This window comes from Bos taurus, chromosome 24, assembly GCF_002263795.3.
Source record: "Bos taurus isolate L1 Dominette 01449 registration number 42190680 breed Hereford chromosome 24, ARS-UCD2.0, whole genome shotgun sequence".
NCBI classification, from domain to species: domain Eukaryota; kingdom Metazoa; phylum Chordata; class Mammalia; order Artiodactyla; family Bovidae; genus Bos; species Bos taurus.
In genome coordinates, this window is record NC_037351.1 from 34,582,802 (window position 1) to 34,602,087 (window position 19,286).

Below are 19,286 nucleotides of genomic sequence, written 5' to 3' on the forward strand. Positions count from 1 at the left end.
CTTCGAGGTTCGTTTCTAGCTCTTTCAGTTTGCCCTTTACACCAGCCTCACAGAAACCTCTTGACTGCCAGCCAAAGAATTGGGCCACCACAACTAGACACTGGAATGACCCCTTTGCAGGAGAGAAGCATTATCCCTTAACTAGCTTAGGGAGCTATGTACAATAAAAAAAGGAATGCAGTCGTTATGAAGAGTTGTTCTCAAAAGGGAAATCTCCAGCCTGAGGTCTCTGCCCTGGATCAGGAAATCACTGAAGGAGATTCTGACATGATGGAAATGCTGAAGCTCTTGGTTTTTGGCATCTGTCCAGCCTGCAGGTCACTTAGTCTACAGCTGGGATGAATTTCAAAACACAGCGTGGAGCCATTTCTGTCTTTTTGCTGTAACATTTCCAACAAACCTCATTCAACAACAGCAAAAATACCCAAAAAACCAGCAAACCCCGAAATCTCCATTTTTGATCTAATATCTCTCATTCACTCTGTAGTCCATCTGGGTTGGAAAAAAAAGAATGAGAGAGAATTTTTACTCATTTCAGAACCTGAGCAATTGGAGAAATAAAGGATGGAAAATAGAAACAGAATTTATACTATTATCCTTTCTCTTAGTTGTAAATGTCAAACTTGGATTTCTGGTGTACTGTGTTAAATTCCATGCTTGTCCCTTTTACCAAAGTAAAACTAGAGTAGAATCAGGAAAAATGATAGAACAAGAGGAAAATATGTGAAAGGAGATAAGGACAAACAGCAGGAGGGAGCAGGAAAAGAAAACAAGTGACTTTAGGGTTGATTGCTCTGCCACAATTGAGGAAGTCTAACTCCAGACAAGGAGCTGTAGGGAGCGAGGCGTGCATGTGTGCCAAGTTGCTTCAATCATGTCCAGCTCTTTGTGACTCCATGGACTCGAGCCCGCCAGGCTCCTCTGTCCATGGGATTCTTCAGGCAAGAATACTGCAGTGGGTTGCCATGCCCTCCTCCAGGGGATCTTCCCGAACCAGGGATCAAACCTGCATCTCTTATGTCTCCTGCATTGGCAGGCAGGTTCTTTATCATTAGTACCACCTGGGAAGCCCAGGGAGCAAGGATGCACAGACAATTGGAATGGCCATCCAGACCAATTACTCCGAATCTCAAGGTGAGACCCAGATCAATCAGTTTTTAAAACTCCTCAGGTGACTTCAGTGTGCAAACACATTTGAAAACCACTCCTTGTGATTTTTCACCTGTGTCAAGCATTGGCAAACCACAACCCGGAGGCCAAATCTGACTGTTTTTGTGCAAGAGCCAAGAATGGTTATTATATTTTTCAATGGTTGGAAAAGAAGAATTATTTCACGACATGTGAAAAGTATATGAAACTCAAATTTCAATGTCCATATATAATATTTTATTGAAACACAGCCATGTCCATTCCTTCACACATGTCTACGGCTGTTTTAAAATACAGTCACAGGGTTAAGTATTGATGGTTGTGACTGAGTTTTTAGGGCCACCAGAACCCATTTGCTTTGTGGCCCTTTATAGAAAAAGTTTGCCTGAAACACTCCTCCCATAATAAGTTAAATACTCAGCTAGGGGGCCAGGGGCCAGGGAATTGCAAAGTTTTAATAGACCCCAATATAATTTTCAAAAAAGAAAACCACTCTTACGATGGATTTTCCTGATGTTTTACCTCCAAGAAAGATACACATTTAACTAACAACTGTATGCTTTGTCCCATTCTCAAATTCCCTATCCATATTTATCCATTCTCAAGATAAATATGTGAACAGAAGGAAAGAAAGAAGGTATTTTCATGGTTTTCCAAGATAAAGGGTTAGACACATTGGTTTATATGTTTCTTCTCCGTGGTTAAAAGTCCACAATTAGAAACAGGATGTCTTGTGATATAGAACGAATTAATCACTGTGTTCTGTTTTTCCTCATTTTAGAATGCTGCTTTTAAATTATTTGGGCAAAATTGGACCAAAAACTCCTTTGAAGGCAGCTGCAACTTTTTCAGTTGGTTGGAATACCTTTGCTTGCTCGGAGTCACTGGAGAAACCACTGAACTGGCTGCTTTTTAATTATTATTTGACAACTTGCCTCCAGTCTTCCGTGAATAAGTAAGTCATTTTAAACACCTAATGTCTCCAAATTTTTCGGAGTAAGTGCCACAGTAAAATGTTTTAGAGGACAACACTGCTAATGTATATATATATTTGTTATATGCACTATTATGTTATATACAGTAACAAATTAATCCTTCAATTTCAATATGTACAAAAATAAAAAGATTTTATGTATAAGCTAAAAATATAGATAAGAGCTCTAATGTTTTCTTTCTGTACCACAATGTACCTTGTACAACCTCTAGTCTCTGTGCCCCATTTTGAAGATCACCATTTCATTACTGTTCTAAATTATTCTAAAAGAATAAAAATATTAGTATTGAATGTGTTGAATAACTATGGGCTATTTCCCTGGATTTTCTACTTGTTGCTAATCTTATTAGTACCTAATTCTCCCCTGGGTAGTAACTAATGTGTTAAGTGTTTTCAGAGCTAAATAATATGTTTTTTAAAGCTTGTGTTATGAACATAATATGTTTTAGAGGCTTAGGAGCATGCCCCTAAAATATGGATATTCTCAGCCCCCACAATTCTTAACATTACCAAAATATTATCTGTGAATTAGTTTTTTTCTGAAATTGTTTCAGTTCAGTTCAGTTCAGTCACTCAGTCGTGTCCGACTCTTTGCGACCCCATGAATCGCAGCACGCCAGGCCTCCCTGTCCATCACCAACTACCGGAGTTCACCCAGACTCACATCCATAGAGTTAGTGATGCCATCCAGCCATCTCATCCTCTGTCCTCCCCTTCTCCTCCTGCCCACAATCCCTCCCAGCATCAGAGTCTTTTCCAATGAGTCAACTCTTCGCATGACGTGGCCAAAGTACTGGAGTTTCAGCTTTAGCATCATTCCTTCCAAAGAAATCCCAGGGCTGATCTTCAGAATGGACTGGTTGGATCTCCTTGCAGTCCAAGGGACTCTCAAGAGTCTTCTCCAACACCACAGTTCAAAAGCATCAATTCTTCGGCACTCAGCCTTATTCACAGTCCAACTCTCACATCCATACATGACCACAGGAAAAACCATAGCCTTGACTAGATGGACCTTTGTTGGCAAAGTAATGTCTCTGCTTTTGAATATGCTATCTAGGTTGGTCATAACTTTCCTTCCAAGGAGTAAGCGTCTTTTAATTTCATGGCTGCAGTCACCATCTGTAGTGATTTTGGAGCCCAAAAAATAAAGTCTGACACTGTTTCCACTGTTTCCCCATCTATTTCCCATGAAGTGATGGGACCGGATGCCATGATCTTCATTTTCTGAATGTTGAGCTTTAAGCCAACTTTTTCACTCTCCACTTTCACTTTCATCAAGAGGCTTTTGAGTTCCTCTTCACTTTCTGCCATAAGGGTGGTGTCATCTGCATATCCGAGGTTATTGATATTCCTCCCGGCAATCTTGATTCCAGCTTGTGCTTCTTCCAGTCCAGTGTTTCTCATGATGTACTCTGCATATAAGTTAAATAAGCAGGGTGACAATATACAGCCTTGATGTACTCCTTTTCCTATTTGGAACCAGTCTGTTGTTCCATGTCCAGTTCTAACTGTTGCTTTCTGACCTGCATACAGATTTCTCAAGAGGCAGATCAGGTGGTCTGGTATTCCCATCTCTTTCAGAATTTTCCACAGTTTATTGTGATCCACACAGTCAAAGGCTTTGGCATAGTCAATAAAACAGAAATAGATGTTTTTCTGGAACTCTCTTGCTTTTTCCATGATCCAGCGGATGTTGGCAATTTGATCTCTGGTTCCTCTGCCTTTTCTAAAACCAGCTTGAACATCTGAAAGTTCATGGTTCATGTATTGCTGAAGCCTGGCTTGGAGAATTTTGAGCATTACTTTACTAATGTGTGCTGCTAATGTGAGATCAGTGCAATTGTGTGGTAGTTTGAGCATTATTTGGCATTGCCTTTCTTTGGGATTGGAATGAAAACTGACCCTTTCCAGTCCTGTGGCCACTGCTGAGTTTTCCAAATTTGCTGGCATATTGAGTGCAGCACTTTCACATAATCTTTAAAAAAAATAAATATATAAGTAATCTTTAAAAATGAGTCTTCAGAACAATTACCTGCTATTATTCCTGCTATGTCTGATTAAGTAACTATTTTGTTGTTTATTGTTATTTAGTTGCTAAGCCGTGTCCAGTTCTTTGCAACCCCCTGGATTCCTCTATCCATGGGATTTCCCAAGCAAGAATATTGGAGTGGGTTGCCATGCCCTCCTCCAGGGGATCTTCCCCACCCAGGGATCAAACCCACATCTCCTGCACTGGCAGGCAGATTGTTTACCACTGAGCCACCAGGGAAGGTCAATAAATATTTTATTGAGTAACAACTTTATGTCCTGTGCCAAGTTACTTATTATTAGGTGTGTTTGAGATGGGAATGACTTTTTTATTTTTGAAATTTTGTTTCCAGGCACCGGCATATGTTTGTAAAACAAATTGACGTGGATCATGTCATGAAGGTAGGAGAGAAACTTTATGTAATACTTTTATTTCCTCTTTTGATGCCAAGAACATATATAGTTGGTTTCTGTTTTTCAGGCTAAATCCATAAGAGAATTTGATAAGCGATTCACTTCTGTCATGTTCGGCTACCGGACAATTGATGACTATTACACCGATGCCAGTCCAAATCGTAGACTGAAGTCAGTAGGGATTCCAGTGTTGTGTCTGAATTCTGTGGATGATGTTTTTTCACCCAGTCATGGTAAATTAACATCTTTGTATACATTTTGACATGAATCAACTGTTTAAAAATAATGTTCTTTGTGGGAAAATACAATAATAAGAAACAAAATGTCACTCATATACTGGTTTCCACTGTGATAAACAGAAAAAAAATAGCTTGATACTCATAATTTAGTATATAAATGCTTCAGATCACTTTAAACATTTTCATATATTCTTCTCTAGTCTACTGTGAGAGCCTCAGAACAAATTATGGCTCTCAGTATTTTGCTTGTATTCATTCTTACAACCTTTCCTTCTTATCAAATATCTGTTCTTTGGACAGGCTATGTTACAGTATCTCTACCTCAAGAGTACATTGACATAGTTGGCCTTTTCTTCCTGAGGTTCTTATACAGAAAGCTTTGTAAAGGGGAATATTACTCCCCTTTTAAACCTAGAAGAGAGCTTGAGACTTTATTAATAAGATGTCCTTGGATAACTCAATGAATGTAGCACATTCAGACAATAAAGTCATATTTGAAGGCAAAGAGTTTGTTTTACCCCGGATACTGTATAGAAGAAAATTATGCACAAGTTAACTTCCTCATTCTCTTAATTCAAGATATACAGAATTTTGTAACAAAGGTATACGTACCTGTGTTCATACATTAAAGCAAGGTAAGATGCCTATCAGGAATCATACCTATCTTAAGGATAAATAGATTTGACCTCTAATTTTTTTCTAATGAAACTTCACAAAGCTTCTTATAAAACCTTTTCTTATTTCTCCCCTAAATATTTAAAAAAATTTTCCCCAAGTACTGTATTAAACTATTCTGAGTACCAACACAGCACATATGTATTGCCAAAATTTCATAAAATCCCCAAAGTTTTTTAAAAATGTCACTTTACCATTTCTCTGAAGAAGTGAAGTGAAGTGAAGTGAAGTGAAGTCACTCAGTCATGTCTGACTCTTTGTGACCCCATGGGCTGTAGCCTACCAGGCTCCTCAGTCTATGGGATTCTCCAGGGAAGAGTACTGGAGTAGGTTGTCATTTCCTTCTCCAGGGGATCTTCCCGACCCAGGGATTGAACCTGGGTCTCCCGCATTGTAGGCAGATGCTTTACCGTCTGAGCTACCAGGGAAGCCCATCTTTCTAGGGGATATCATTGTGTGATTTATGATTAAATCAAAGTAGTTTTAGACAGATGGAACTCTTGGCCTTTGACCACAAATCAAAAATTAAACTGTGAACTGTTTTTTTGGCCACGTTGTACAGCCTTGTGGGAATTTAGGTCCCCAAACAGCAATTGAACCTGGGCGCTCGGCAGTGAGCATGTGGAGTCCTAACCACTGGACTGCCGGGAAATTCCCTAAACTGTGAACTTTAATATCAGTTGAATAACATGGAGATTGTTTAGCCTATTTTCATTGCATTAAGGAAGTCTAGTATTTCTGCATCTGTTTTTATATTTCACAGGCCCTTCTTCCACCAAAAAAAATTTCCCAGCATTTAACTTGTTTTGACCTTGGTTGAAGTTTAGACTCATTATTTCTTATTCTTTCCCAAGCCACACTGAAAATAGTAGACAATTGTCTGCATTCTGAGAGCACAGGCAGCCAACATCTTTCACATGACTCCCATGGCCCAGCCTTTTGTTCTCCTGACATGACTGTAACTATCAGTGTGTTAGAAATTCCTGAGTGTATCCAGAATGTGAAAGTGGGGCTCTTAATAATTCCATCAGAGACAAATGAAGCACTTTAAATCTAAGCCCTTAATGTAAGATGATAAAGGAAAAGAAAAATAGTATCAAGTCATTTCATCTGCCCCTCCCCTTAAGTTCTCACATCTGATCCCAAGATAGATATTCTGTTTTAGGTGTAGCTGGCTGGATAAGGATCTGAGTTCAGGACCCATTTAGGACAAGGACTTGGCTTCCTAGGCCTTGATTTAGGGTCTCTAGGTTTATTCTTCAAAGAATGTAGTGAAAGGTCAGTTTTAAACAGGCAGTTGGGGTCCTGCGGCAGCCCTTTCTTGAACTGGTCTCAGTTGTCCTACAGTAAAATTACCTTCCGTTCCATTGAAGGGTGTGGAGTAGGGAGAGCTTAACTATAAATAAAAATTCAGAGAAGAAAAAATATAATCACCAATGTTTTACCACCCAAAGATAAACACTGTTACCACTGGGGAGTATTTCATGCCATTGTTTTTTTGCTATCTATATATGTTTTTATAAATCGTATCTATAATTTTGGATTCTTAACACAGCCACCAATTGGCCTCAGGAATCTAACTTCATGTAAAGTTAACCAAAGTCATACATAGTGAATTTATAACTCTCACAAAGGTAATAAGATTTGTTTTTTTTCCCTTCGTGTAACACCTAAGTGGGAATCTTATAGCATAATGGAAGTATTCACCATTTCTTGAATTATTTAATTTCTCAAAAGAAGACTAGGCCTGTACTTCTGTTACAACCAATCGATTGATTCTTCCAAAAATGATGATCCAGTACATGAATGTGAACATGAACTGTTAGAAGAATATGGGTGGTTAATATAAATTAGATTTATTTGATTAGCCATTCTCATTATGAATATTTGTTTAACGGTATTTTGGTTTAAAATGATTAGAAGTGATAAAGTTGCACACTTTTCCTAACAACAGTTAATATATATTTTTCTCTCTCCTTCCCCTCTCTTATCCACCCTCCCGCCCGACCATCCCCCATTTTTCATCAAGCTATTCCAATAGAAACTGCTAAGCAAAACCCAAATGTTGCTTTGGTCCTTACTTCTTACGGAGGCCATATTGGTTTTCTGGAGGGAATCTGGCCAAGGCAGTCCACCTACATGGACCGAGTCTTCAAGCAGTTTGTGCAGGCCATGATCGAACACGGACATGAGCTCTCAAGCATGTAGTTCTTCAGATGCACTTTGTCTGAACTACCATACACAAAGGCAGCTCAGCTTAGTGCACAGCTCTTGACTACTGTATATAAAGCAAATAAGCCAGCAGGTGGTGAAGAGGTCCAGAACGACATGCAGAAACTACTTTTTTGGAGAAACAAACAACTTTGTTGCAAGAAATAAAATATAGATTTAGATGGCAATTTAGGTAGATTTTATTTTTACTATGCCTTACCAAGTATGACCTTAAATAAAGTAGTACAAACATGGAATTGCACTTAACCAAAACTGGTGTATGTAAAAAGATTTTAATTCCTCAGGGTTTTAATTTAGGCTAGTATTTTTTTAGATTACTTATTTTAGGTGATTTATCGTACTTTAGTAATTGTAATAGGACTTTGGTTATTTGAATGTAAGTTATAAGTTGGCACATTCCTAAGGGTATTTATACCTAATGATAGTAACATGAAAACTAAACATAAAATACAATGTGCTAAATCTTTTATGTATCATAACTTTGAAAAGCAAATGAAACAATGTTAGACTGACTTTACATACTCTTTTACTCTGATAATATTAAATTAAGGCTGACTTATGTTTTATAATGATTATAGTTCACATGATTATTTTTTAAATAGTATATGTGTATACATATATATCATTATATGAAATAAATTCTACCATTTTAAATTGTTTCTTTGTGAGTTTTTAATCCACAGAAAAGTAATCCTGAGAATGTAATTTATGATCATTTCATAAGTGTGTTAGTAACAAATATTAAAACTGTTTTGTTTCACTGATTCCAGAATATTGGGCTCCCACCATTTGTTCCAATTAAAAGTGCTTTCAGCTACAGGAAACCCATCTGACACTGATTTGGGAATAATAATATTTAATTATCTTGCATCACAAGAAGTCTCCAGGTAAGCAGGGCAGGGCTGATATAGATGTTCATCAGTGTCATCAAAAAATCAGGCTCTTTCTGATGCCATATCCCTGGCAGTCAGGATAGCTAGTTATCTCCTAGACACAAGATATAAAATGAACTCTAAAATTCATATGTAGGCAAATGACTGTGATACACTCAAGCTACCAGACCTTAAAGTTGGGCTTCCCAGGTGGCACTAGTGGTAAAGAACCTGCCGGCCAATGCAGGAGACCTAAGAGACACAGGTTCAATCCCTGGGTCGGGAAGTTCGCCTGGAGGAGGGCATGGCAACCCACTCCACTATTCTTGCCTGGAGAATCGTATGGACAGAGGAGCCTGGCAGGCTTTAGTCCATAGGGTCGCAAAGAGTTGGACATGACTGAAGCAACTTAGCACGTAGACACAAGATGGCAGCTCACACATCACGTTTGTACCCTGAGAAGAAAAAGGCAGAAGGAGTGGGGCCAGACACATTAAAATACAAGAGAGACCATGTTGAGGAATCTCTCCTATAGAAAAGCCAGCACAGGTATGTAAAGATATAGACTTGCTGCCGCTTTGGACATTCAGGATAACCTATTTTGTAAGGGAATGGGCAAATTATGACACATCCACAGGGTAGAGCCATCAAAAATAATGAGGTGGCCCTATGTGTAATAATTTATAAAGATATTTCTGATAGCTTATTTAATCTAAAACAATCTGATTCATATATATAGGGTCACATTACAAAAAAATGCAAACAAACTTTTTGGCCAGTCCAATATAAACAAAAATAAAATATAGCTCTACATGCATGTGATAGTGTGTGTGTTTTTGTGTGTTAATCGTAATGAATTGAGCATTTTTAAGTGCTGATGTGGAGGGTCACATTCTCCCCAGTATCTCCACACTCTCATATGCTTTGAGAAAGAAAGGCTGTAGTTTATTTCTACATCCCACGCACTTAGCATACTGCCTGGAACAGAGCAGGTCAACAATAGCTGAATAACAGAGGTTTGTATAAGAATGAAAACACTACCGTGTAAGCCAGATCTCTGATTTGATAAGTTAATTTGAAGTATACTCTGAAGTCTTTTCTAGCCGTCTCCTCAGTTTCTGTTGGTTATTATCATCATTAAACATTTATTCAAAGCCTCACAGAGCATTGTTTTAGAAATAGGGATACAGAGGATACATGGGCTTTCTTTTTCTTTCATTTTTGACACTGTCCTATACTACACATTTTGTTACATCTTGAACCCAGTGCTAACACATATATTTTGTTACAGATCCTCCCCAGCCGGTCCCCAAAAAGGCACCTTCTGCCTGGTGTCTTTTGAGCCAGTAGATCAAGACCAAAATGTGGTCACTTGGCTTCCAAAGAAAAGTTTTAGTCTTTGATCAGAGAGCCAAGAGATGCAGGTCCGGCCCTGATGGAAGGGTACATCTTACATACAGATCAGGAGCTGGGAAGAGGAGGGGTTTTTGCAACCTCATTCCAAGTCAGAACATCTATTAAAGCAGTGTCTATTTCCCCTGTAGACTTCAGTGCCAAAATGGCAACAAAAAATCTCACTGTTGCTCTGAACCTAAGAAAGTGCTGGTCATGAGGTAAGCATCCGGCTTCTTGGAACTTAATTTGGAGTCAGTGAGGCCAAACTGCAAGGTCAGGTGATAAAGAATACTTAGGAAATATGCTATTTTAACTACAGTTCTCACTTAAAAGAGTCTTCCAGTCCTAACCTTTTCTACAAACAGGCCAACATATATAATAGAAACTGGTGTTTCTTGTCCTAAAATATGTTACATAATCTTGTCCTAATGATATATTGTTGATATCAATATTGATACCTAAAGAGGTAAAAATTGTTTTATATTTTATTCTTTTAAATTTTATTTCTAAATATTTATATATTTAGAATATAATTTAGAATATACAATATTTATATATTTTATTTCTTGAATATTTATGTATTCAAGGCCTTGTGATAAAAAAGTTTTCACTTTGTCACATGCATTATCAAGCTGTGAATTATTCAACTGTGCTGTTTATCTCTATTCTAAAATTAAGAGAAGCTTCTTCCAGTTCTATCCTTCAACCACTTAAATGTGGGAATTACTTTGAAAAATGTAAATGGTGAGAATTTGACAAGACTAATTTACCTCACTGAGTATCTCTTTTAAATAAAGACAGTAATTTGGACCAAGTAAGAAAGACTTCACTGTCAGTTAAGACCATGACTCAGTATTAACTTATTACAGGACAACTGTTTATTTGTGCCCTCTATAGAGGGTTGTCCTCCCCCGGAGTTAGACACTGGTACCCAAATTTTGCAAGCAGTACAATGATCATATCTAGACCATCTGTACTTTCAGTTTATTGTTAATTATATTATCAAGCATTCAGTACCAGCTGCATATGAATAGACAGGCTGTCAGTGTATTAACAGAGCAGAATGATCACAAAAGAGCATTACTCTCTTTTAACTGTCAACTTACTAATTGGTTTCTGCAAGTTTTAAATATCTTATCTGCTTTACTCTACCTATGGGCAGATAGCTTCAGATTTTTTCCCCCTATCTTTCCAGCCTCAAAATGGAACATGCATAGTGCTTAATTCCTGGACTCTGATGGTGGTTTTTTTCCTTCTAATGCCATATAGGAGTGATGCAGTATGGCCTTTGAAACCTCTAGGTTTTCTTACTAGAATTAAAGGGACTCTGAAAAATATGTCGAACAATAAACTATCATATATGTTTTCATGATATATATTCTAGAATATATGAATAGATATTATAGATAAGATATATAAATATCAATGTATGAAGTAAAAATGCCTAATATTCTCTATATTTACCTAGAGCTCTTTATTATCATTAATCATAGTTCCTACTATTTTTAAGATCATTTCTTGGGAAAGAAGATTGGGCTTGAATTCAGAGCACATGAGGTTGATTCTTGGCTCTGCTATTAATTCACCATTTGACCTGAAGGAAATCATTTGTCCTGTCCAGACTTTGATTTCATCTAGAAAATACAGATGGTTAAAAATATATATATAGCTAGAAATATCAATGTTACAGAGTTATTATGAGGATTAAAGAAATACTAATAACATGTGAAAATACTTTATGAACTGTGACAGTGCTATATATAAAGTACTATGTTGCTATGAAAAGATGTTTACTATTATAAACCAAAACCAAATAACATTTTATTACTAATATAGCTTTCTCTATCTAAAACGCATTGGGTTTAGGGTAGGGGGAAAAGTACATGTTGATCTCTGTGGTGATATTAACCTTGATCCCTTGGCTAAGGTGGTGTCAGTCAGGATTCACCACAGAGAAGTTACTAATTTTTCCTTTGTAATTGATTCAGGAGTGGGGTGGGGAAGGGAGGAGGGCCTATTTTGAGACTATGCAAATATCCTGTTTGTTTAAATTTCTTTCTACTCATTGGTGGATCTTATCTTGCCTGTAGCAAGGTACTGTTGCGTTCTGATGGTCTTTTTCTATTTCTCACATTCCTTCTGTGTTTATAACGGAAATCCTTATGAAAGAAAATGCTGTCACTTTTCTCCCACTGGCCCCATTTCTTTGTTCAGGTGTTGACATCAGTATAGATTCATGAGTATTTTTCTTTGGCTTGTAATTAAATATCAATACTATCCTTATTTTATTGTTCAATTTGTTTCAATTTGGGCATTCTGGATGGCTTCTATGTCCCTTTAATATGCCTTTTTTTTTTTAAGTGGGTTGGCATCACCAGATGGTCTAGTCTCATATTTTATTTTCTCTAGTCCAGTCCTGGAATCAATACAGTTCTTCAAGGAGTCCTGATTTCTTTTATTAAAGAATGGCATTTAAAAACCAAGATACTGGGACTTCACTGGCAGTCCAGTGGTTAAGACTTTGCCTTCCAGTGCAGGGGTTGTGGGTTCAATCCCTGGTCAGTGAGCTAAGATCCCACATGCCTCAAACTGCCCCACCACCAAAAAAAAAAAAAAAAAAACCACACAAACCCCAAACATAAAACAGAAACAATATTGTAACAAATTCATTAAAGACTTTAAAAATGGTCCATGCCCCCCCCCAAAAAAAAATCTTAAATAAAAAAGAAAAATCAAGATCTGGATGTAGATATGCTCATTGCTACAGGGGTCCCAGTGCTTGTAGCCCTTTTCAATGGAGTTAGGAAAAAATTATATGTAAATATAATGCATGCACATGTCTATATTTATCTATCATCTATAAGTAAACAAGTCCATCCATACTGACACCTCTGACTCCAATTCAGCAACAGAATGAATTATCATTTCTTATTTGTAATTTCTTCCTCTAAGTTAGAAACCTGGCTCTGATGGTCTACAATATATTTACGTATTTACTGAACAATACAACTAAAAGTAGATAAAGTCGTTTCAGAATTTCTAACCTACACTCCTGTGAGAAATTTACTTAACTTCACTCAATGTGGTTATGTGACTCACTTGTAATACACTTAGATTCATTTGTGATTATCTGTATTCCATCCTTCTTACCACATCCTGATGGATTTTTAAAACTTTATATAAAGTTTACTCTTTGTGATGAACAAGTCCATGAGTTTTAACAAATGCACAGACCTGTATGTCCCCTACCACAGCTCCCTATTCAAACTTACTATCACCTGCCTAATTCCCCCATGATACGTATTAATAGAAACCCATTCTGTCCATCCCCACAGAATCTGGCAACCACCAACCAGCTAATATTTATTAGCTGTGCTTTCTGAGGGCAAAAACAAGGAATTTATAGTAACCTTTTTTTTTTTTTTGCCATGACACACGGCTTGTGGGATCTTAGTTTCTTACCAGGGTCAAGGCAGTGAAATGCCAAGTCCTAATCATTGGGCCACCAGGGAATTCCCTAAGACTTCGCCTTTCAATCACTGAGTCATACTGTTTAAGAAGCTGTGAAAAACATAGCAATGAAAAAGAATACCATCCATGAAAAATTATTGAGAAAAAATTAAACTTGAAGCAGGTAAACTTCAAACTTCCAGTTTATAGGAAGTTCAGGGGTCAAAGGAACATGTTAAGAGACCAAATGGGGTGCAATCAGTAAAATGAAGAAGTCAGGAAACTTTACAAGTTGCATGGAAAAAAACCAAAATGGGGTAAAAAAACAAATCAACTGCAAAAATATCATCCATAAAACTTTATTTTTTTTGGCCACACCATGTAGCTTGTGGGACCTTAGAAACCTGACCAGAGATTGAACCTGTGTCCTTGGCAGTCAAAGTATGGAGTCCAACCCTAACATTGATCCTGTGGTTATATTTTTTAAAACTGCCCTTATTTTTCAGGAATACACACTGAAACATTTATAGATGAAATATCTCACATCTGCTTCAAAATAATCCAGTGGGTCATGGCAGAGGGTAAGGGTGGGGAGATGGGTGGCAGTACAGATGAAACAAGTTCGACCAGAGCCGACAATTGTTGAAGGTGGGTAGTGACTATATGGGAGCTCAGTGTACCAGTCTATTCTGCGTACGTGTGAAAGGTCAAACAGAATGAAAGTGGAATATAATCCCACTAGGAAATACTTATTCAAAGATGAATATAATCAATTACTATCTACCAAACCACTTCAAAATCCTGCTGAGAGTAGTCAGTTCAGCAATACACTGCAAACGATTAATCAAGTAGAACATTCCCATTTTTACAGGGGCCTCATCCCTTAAAGCAATGGAGGATACACTGTGACAACCAACTTGCCCAGCTATAAATTCATAGGCTCTTTGTCACATATATAGACTGGCCAAATTCCATTTTAAACCTCGAATAATGTGTAGAATTGTTACCTTTACAATTTATCCTGTCCTTAACAAGTCAACTGAACAAAGCAGGAATAATATTGTAGCACAGGGGCTAAGAGGTCTCTTTCATTAGAAACTGTATCACACAGGAATGGCATTTGGCAACAGATAATACAAAAAGCAATTTACTATAGTTTGTTCTAAAGTAGTATTTTTTTGTTGCAGAACAGTAAGTTCAGGAGAAGACAGTTGCTGGCACTGGTTAAACACCTTAAGAATGTGAAGGTCTAGGTCTTTAATTCTCTTGGCCTTTTCCTCATTGTAAAAAATAGCTGCCTTAGCTCCAGTTATCCCATCTGTGTTCCAGGGAAGAAGGTGGAAGGGATATAGAGTAAAAGACCCAAGACAGATGATTCTGTTTTTAATTCGAAAAGAATAGCTTCTCCAGAATCCCTGTATGAGATTTCTATTTACATGTCATTAATCAGAACTATTCTTTGGAACTCTGCATTCAGATGCTTATCTCTTTCCTTTTCTCCTTTGCTTTTTGCTTCTCTTCTTTTCACAGCTATTTGTAAGGCCTCCCCAGACAGCCATTTTGCTTTTTTGCATTTCTCTTCCATGGGTATGGTCTTGATCCCTGTCTCCTGTACAATGTCAAGAACCTCATTCCATAGTTCATCAGGCACTCTATCTATCAGATCTAGGCCCTTAAACCTATTTCTCACTTCCACTGTATAATCATAAGGGATTTGATTTAGGTCATACCTGAATGGTCTAGTGGTTTTCCCTACTTTCTTCAATTTCAGTCTGAATTTGGCAATAAGGAGTTCATGATCTGAGACTGTATAGAGCTTCTCCATCTTTGGCTGCAAAGAATATAATCAGTCTGATTTCGGTGTTGACCATCTGGTGATGTCCACCTGTAGAGTCTTCTCTTGTGTTGTTGGAAGAGGGTGTTTGCTATGACCAGTGCATTTTCTTGGCAAAACTCTATTAGTCTTTGCCCTGCTTCATTCCGTATTCCAAGGCCAAATTTGCCTGTTATTCCAAGTGTTTCTTGCCTTCCTACTTTTGCATTCCAGTCCCCTATAACAAAAAGGACATCTTTTTTGGGTGTTAGTTATAAAAGGTCTTGTAGGTCTTCATAGAACCATTCAACTTAAGCTTCTTCAGCATTACTGGTTGGGGCATAGACTTGGATTACTGTGATATTAAATGGTTTGCCTTGGAAATGAACAGAGATCATTCTGTCGTTTTTGAGATTGCATCCAAGTACTGAATTTCGGACTCTTCTGTTGACCATGATGGCTAGTCCATTTCTTCTGAGGGATTCCTGCCCGCAGTAGTAGATATAATGGTCATCTAAGTTAAATTCACCCATTTCAGTCCATTTTATTTCACTGATTGCTAGCATGTCAACATTCACTCTTGCCATCTCTTGTTTAACCACTTCCAATTTGCCTTGATTCATGGACCTGACATTCCAGGTTCCTATGCAATATTGCTCTTTACAGCATCGGACCTTGCTTCTATCACCAGTCACATCCACAGCTGGGTACTGTTTTTGCTTTGGCTCCATCCCTTCATTCTTTCTGGAGTTATTTCTTCACTGATCTCCAGTAGCATATTGGGCCCCTACTGACCTGGGGAGTTCCTCTTTCAGTATCCTATCATTTTGCCTTTTCGTACTGATCATGGGGTTCTCAAGGCAAGAATACTGAAGTGGTTTGCCATTCCCTTCTCCAGTGGACCACATTCTGTCAAATCTCTCCACCATGACCCGCCCATCTTGGGTTGCCCCACGGGCATGGATTAGTTTCATTGAGTTGGACAAGGCTGTGATCCTAGTGTGATTAGACTGATTAGTTTTCTGTGAGTATGGTTTCAGTGTCTGCCCTCTGATGCCCTCTTGCAACACCTACCGTCTTACTTGGGTTTCTCTTACCTTGGGCATGGGGTATCTCTTCACGGCTGCTCCAGCAAAGCGCAGCCGTTCCTCCTTACCTTGGACAAGGGGTATCTCCTCACCGCCACCCTTCCTGACCTTCAACATGGGATGGCTCCTCTAGGCCCTCCTGCACCAGCGTAGCCACTGCTCCTTGGACTTGGGGTTGGTTGTAAAAAAAGATCTTCACAACCCAGATAATCACGATGGTGTGATCACTGACCTAGAGCCAGACATCCTGGACTTGGGGTTGGTCCTCTGAATGCAGAGTTCCAAAGAATAGCAAGAAGAGATAAGAAAGCCTTCCTCAGCGATCAATGCAAAGAAATAGAGGAAAAACAACAGAATGGGAAAGACTAGAGATCTCTTCAAGAAAATTAGAGATACCAAGGGGGCATTTCATGCAAAGAGGGGCTCGATAAAGGACAGAAATGGTATGGACCTAACAGAAGCAGAAGATATTAAGAAGAGGTAGCAAGAATACACAGAAGAACTTTCCAAAAAAGATCTTCACGACCCAGATAATCACGATGGTGTGATCACTGACCTAGAGCCAGACATCCTGGAATGTGAAGTCAAGTGGGCCTTAGAAAGCATCACTACGAACAAAGCTAGTGGAGGTGATGGAATTCCAGTTGAGCTATTCCAAATCCTGAAAGATGATGCTGTGAAAGTGCTGCACTCAATATGCCAGCAAATTTGGAAAACTCAGCAGTGGCCACAGGACTGGAAAAGGTCAGTTTTCATTCCAATCCCAAAGAAAGGCAATGCCAAAGAATGTTCAAACTACCGCACAATTGCAGTCATCTCACATGCTAGTAAATGCTCAAAATTCTCCAAGCCAGGCTTCAGCAATATGTGAACCGTGAAATTCCTGATGTTCAAGCTGGTTTTAGAAAAGGCAGAGGAACCAGAGATCAAATTGCCAACATCCACTGGATCATGGAAAAGCAAGAGAGTTCCAGAAAAACATCTATTTCTGCTTTATTGACTATGCCAAAGCCTTTGACTGTGTGGATCACAATAAACTGTGGAAAATTCTGAGAGATGGGAATACCAGACCACCTGATCTGCCTCTTGAGAAATCTGTATGCAGGTCAGGAAGCAACAGTTAGAACTGGACAGGGAACAACAGACTGGTTCCAAATAGGAAAAGGAGTACGTCAAGGCTGTATATTATCACCCTGCTTATTTAACGTATATGCAGAGTACATCATGAGAAACGCTGGACTGGAAGAAACACAAGCTGGAATCAAGATTGCCGGGAGAAATATCAATAACCTCAGATATGCAGATGACACCACCCTTATGGCAGAAAGTGAAGAGGAACTCAAAAGCCTCTTGATGAAAGTGAAAGTGGAGAGTGAAAAAGTTGGCTTAAAGCTCAATGTTCAGAAAACGAAGATCATGGCATCCGGTCCCATCACTTCATGGGAAATAGATGGGGAAACAGTGGAAACAGTGACAGACTTTATTTTTCTGGGCTCCAAAATCACTGCAGATGGTGACTGCAGCCATGAAATTAAAAGATGCTTACTCCTTGGAAGGAAAGTTATGACCAACCTAGATAGCATATTGAAAAGCAGAGACATTACTTTGCCAACAAAAGTCCATCTAGTCAAGGCTATGGTTTTTCCTGTGGTCATGTATGGATGTGAGAGTTGGACTGTGAAGAAGGCTGAGCACCAAAGAATTGATGCTTTTCAATGTGGTGTTGGAGAAGAGTCTTGAGAGTCCCTTGGACTGCAAGGAGATCCAACCAGTCATTCTGAAGGAGATCAGCCCTGGGATTTCTTTGGAGGTAATGATGCTGAAGCTAAAACTCCAGTACTTGGGCCACGTCATGGCGAAGAGTTGACTCATTGGAAAAGACTCTGATGCTGGGAGGGATTGGGGGCAGGAGGAGAAGGGGAGGACAGAGGATGAGATGGCTGGATGGCATCACTGACTCGATGGACGTGAGTCTGAGTGAACTCCGGGAGTTGGTGATGTACAGGGAGGCCTGGTGTGCTGTGATTCATGGGGTCGTGAAGAGTTGGACACGACTGAGCGACTGAACTGAACTGAATCAGAACTAGGCGAAATGGATCCTGATAAGACCAAACTGAGTGGGAAAATAAAGCTTTTAGAGTTTGACACATTTCTATTCCCCTGAAAACTGGGCTCTTGTAAGAGTAGAGCATGAATATTGAATTGGTGACTAACCATGTATGCTACCAAACCCATTTAACCCGAGGTCTTCAAAATTTCAGCTTTTTAAATTTCAAAGATGACCATACCTCATCTTTGGGTTTTGAATAAAACTGAGAAGACAGGTAGGTTCAGATTACCTACTCTATTAGTGGTTAAGACAGATTAAAGAACATAACTTGGGTTGGAAGATAAAATTAATGCTTTTCTTCCCCCGAAGCACATTTAGAACAAGCTTATGGGAATATAGAGCACTCTTACTCAGTCCTTGGATCACAAATAAAAGAGGAAGTCATAGGGTGGAGGACCTCTTAGAAGATGCCTCTAAGGAATGTCAACAGAACAGTCTTCCTTGGGGAGGTAAACAAAATGGCCAAGGCTCTTCTACCCTCAGTATCTGATGAGAGTGTTTGTTGCTCAGTCCTGTCTGAGGTTTTATGACTCAGTGGACTGTAGCCCACCAGGCTCCTCTGTCTATGGGATTTCCCAGTCAAGAATACTGGAGTGGATTGCCATTTCCTTCTCCACAGGATCTTCCCGACCCAGGGATCTAACTCCTGCATTGCAAGTGGATTCTTTACTATCTGAGCCACCAGGGAATCCCAATGGCCAGTATTTTATGGACTCAAGCAGGAACATGGAGAGAGGAAGAGATACCCTACCCCTATATGAGAGATAATCTTTAGGTTTTCATTTTCAGGGATACTCCCTGATAGTTATCATTTTATGAGAACACTG

At 38.8% G+C, this 19,286-nt stretch overlaps 1 protein-coding gene across 1 annotated transcript in view; it reads left to right on the forward strand.

Moving 5' to 3' along the window:
- Positions 1 to 8,300, forward strand: part of ABHD3 (abhydrolase domain containing 3, phospholipase) — a 49,666-nt gene extending 41,366 nt beyond the window's left edge. The window contains exons 6-9 of the mRNA NM_001076187.1: positions 1,931 to 2,104; positions 4,525 to 4,573; positions 4,653 to 4,818; positions 7,529 to 8,300. Of these exons, the coding sequence (NP_001069655.1) occupies positions 1,931 to 2,104; positions 4,525 to 4,573; positions 4,653 to 4,818; positions 7,529 to 7,707 (568 nt within the window). The 3' untranslated portion in view covers positions 7,708 to 8,300. The remainder of the gene's footprint in view (positions 1 to 1,930; positions 2,105 to 4,524; positions 4,574 to 4,652; positions 4,819 to 7,528) is intronic.
- The last annotated feature ends 10,986 nt before the right edge of the window (positions 8,301 to 19,286 follow it).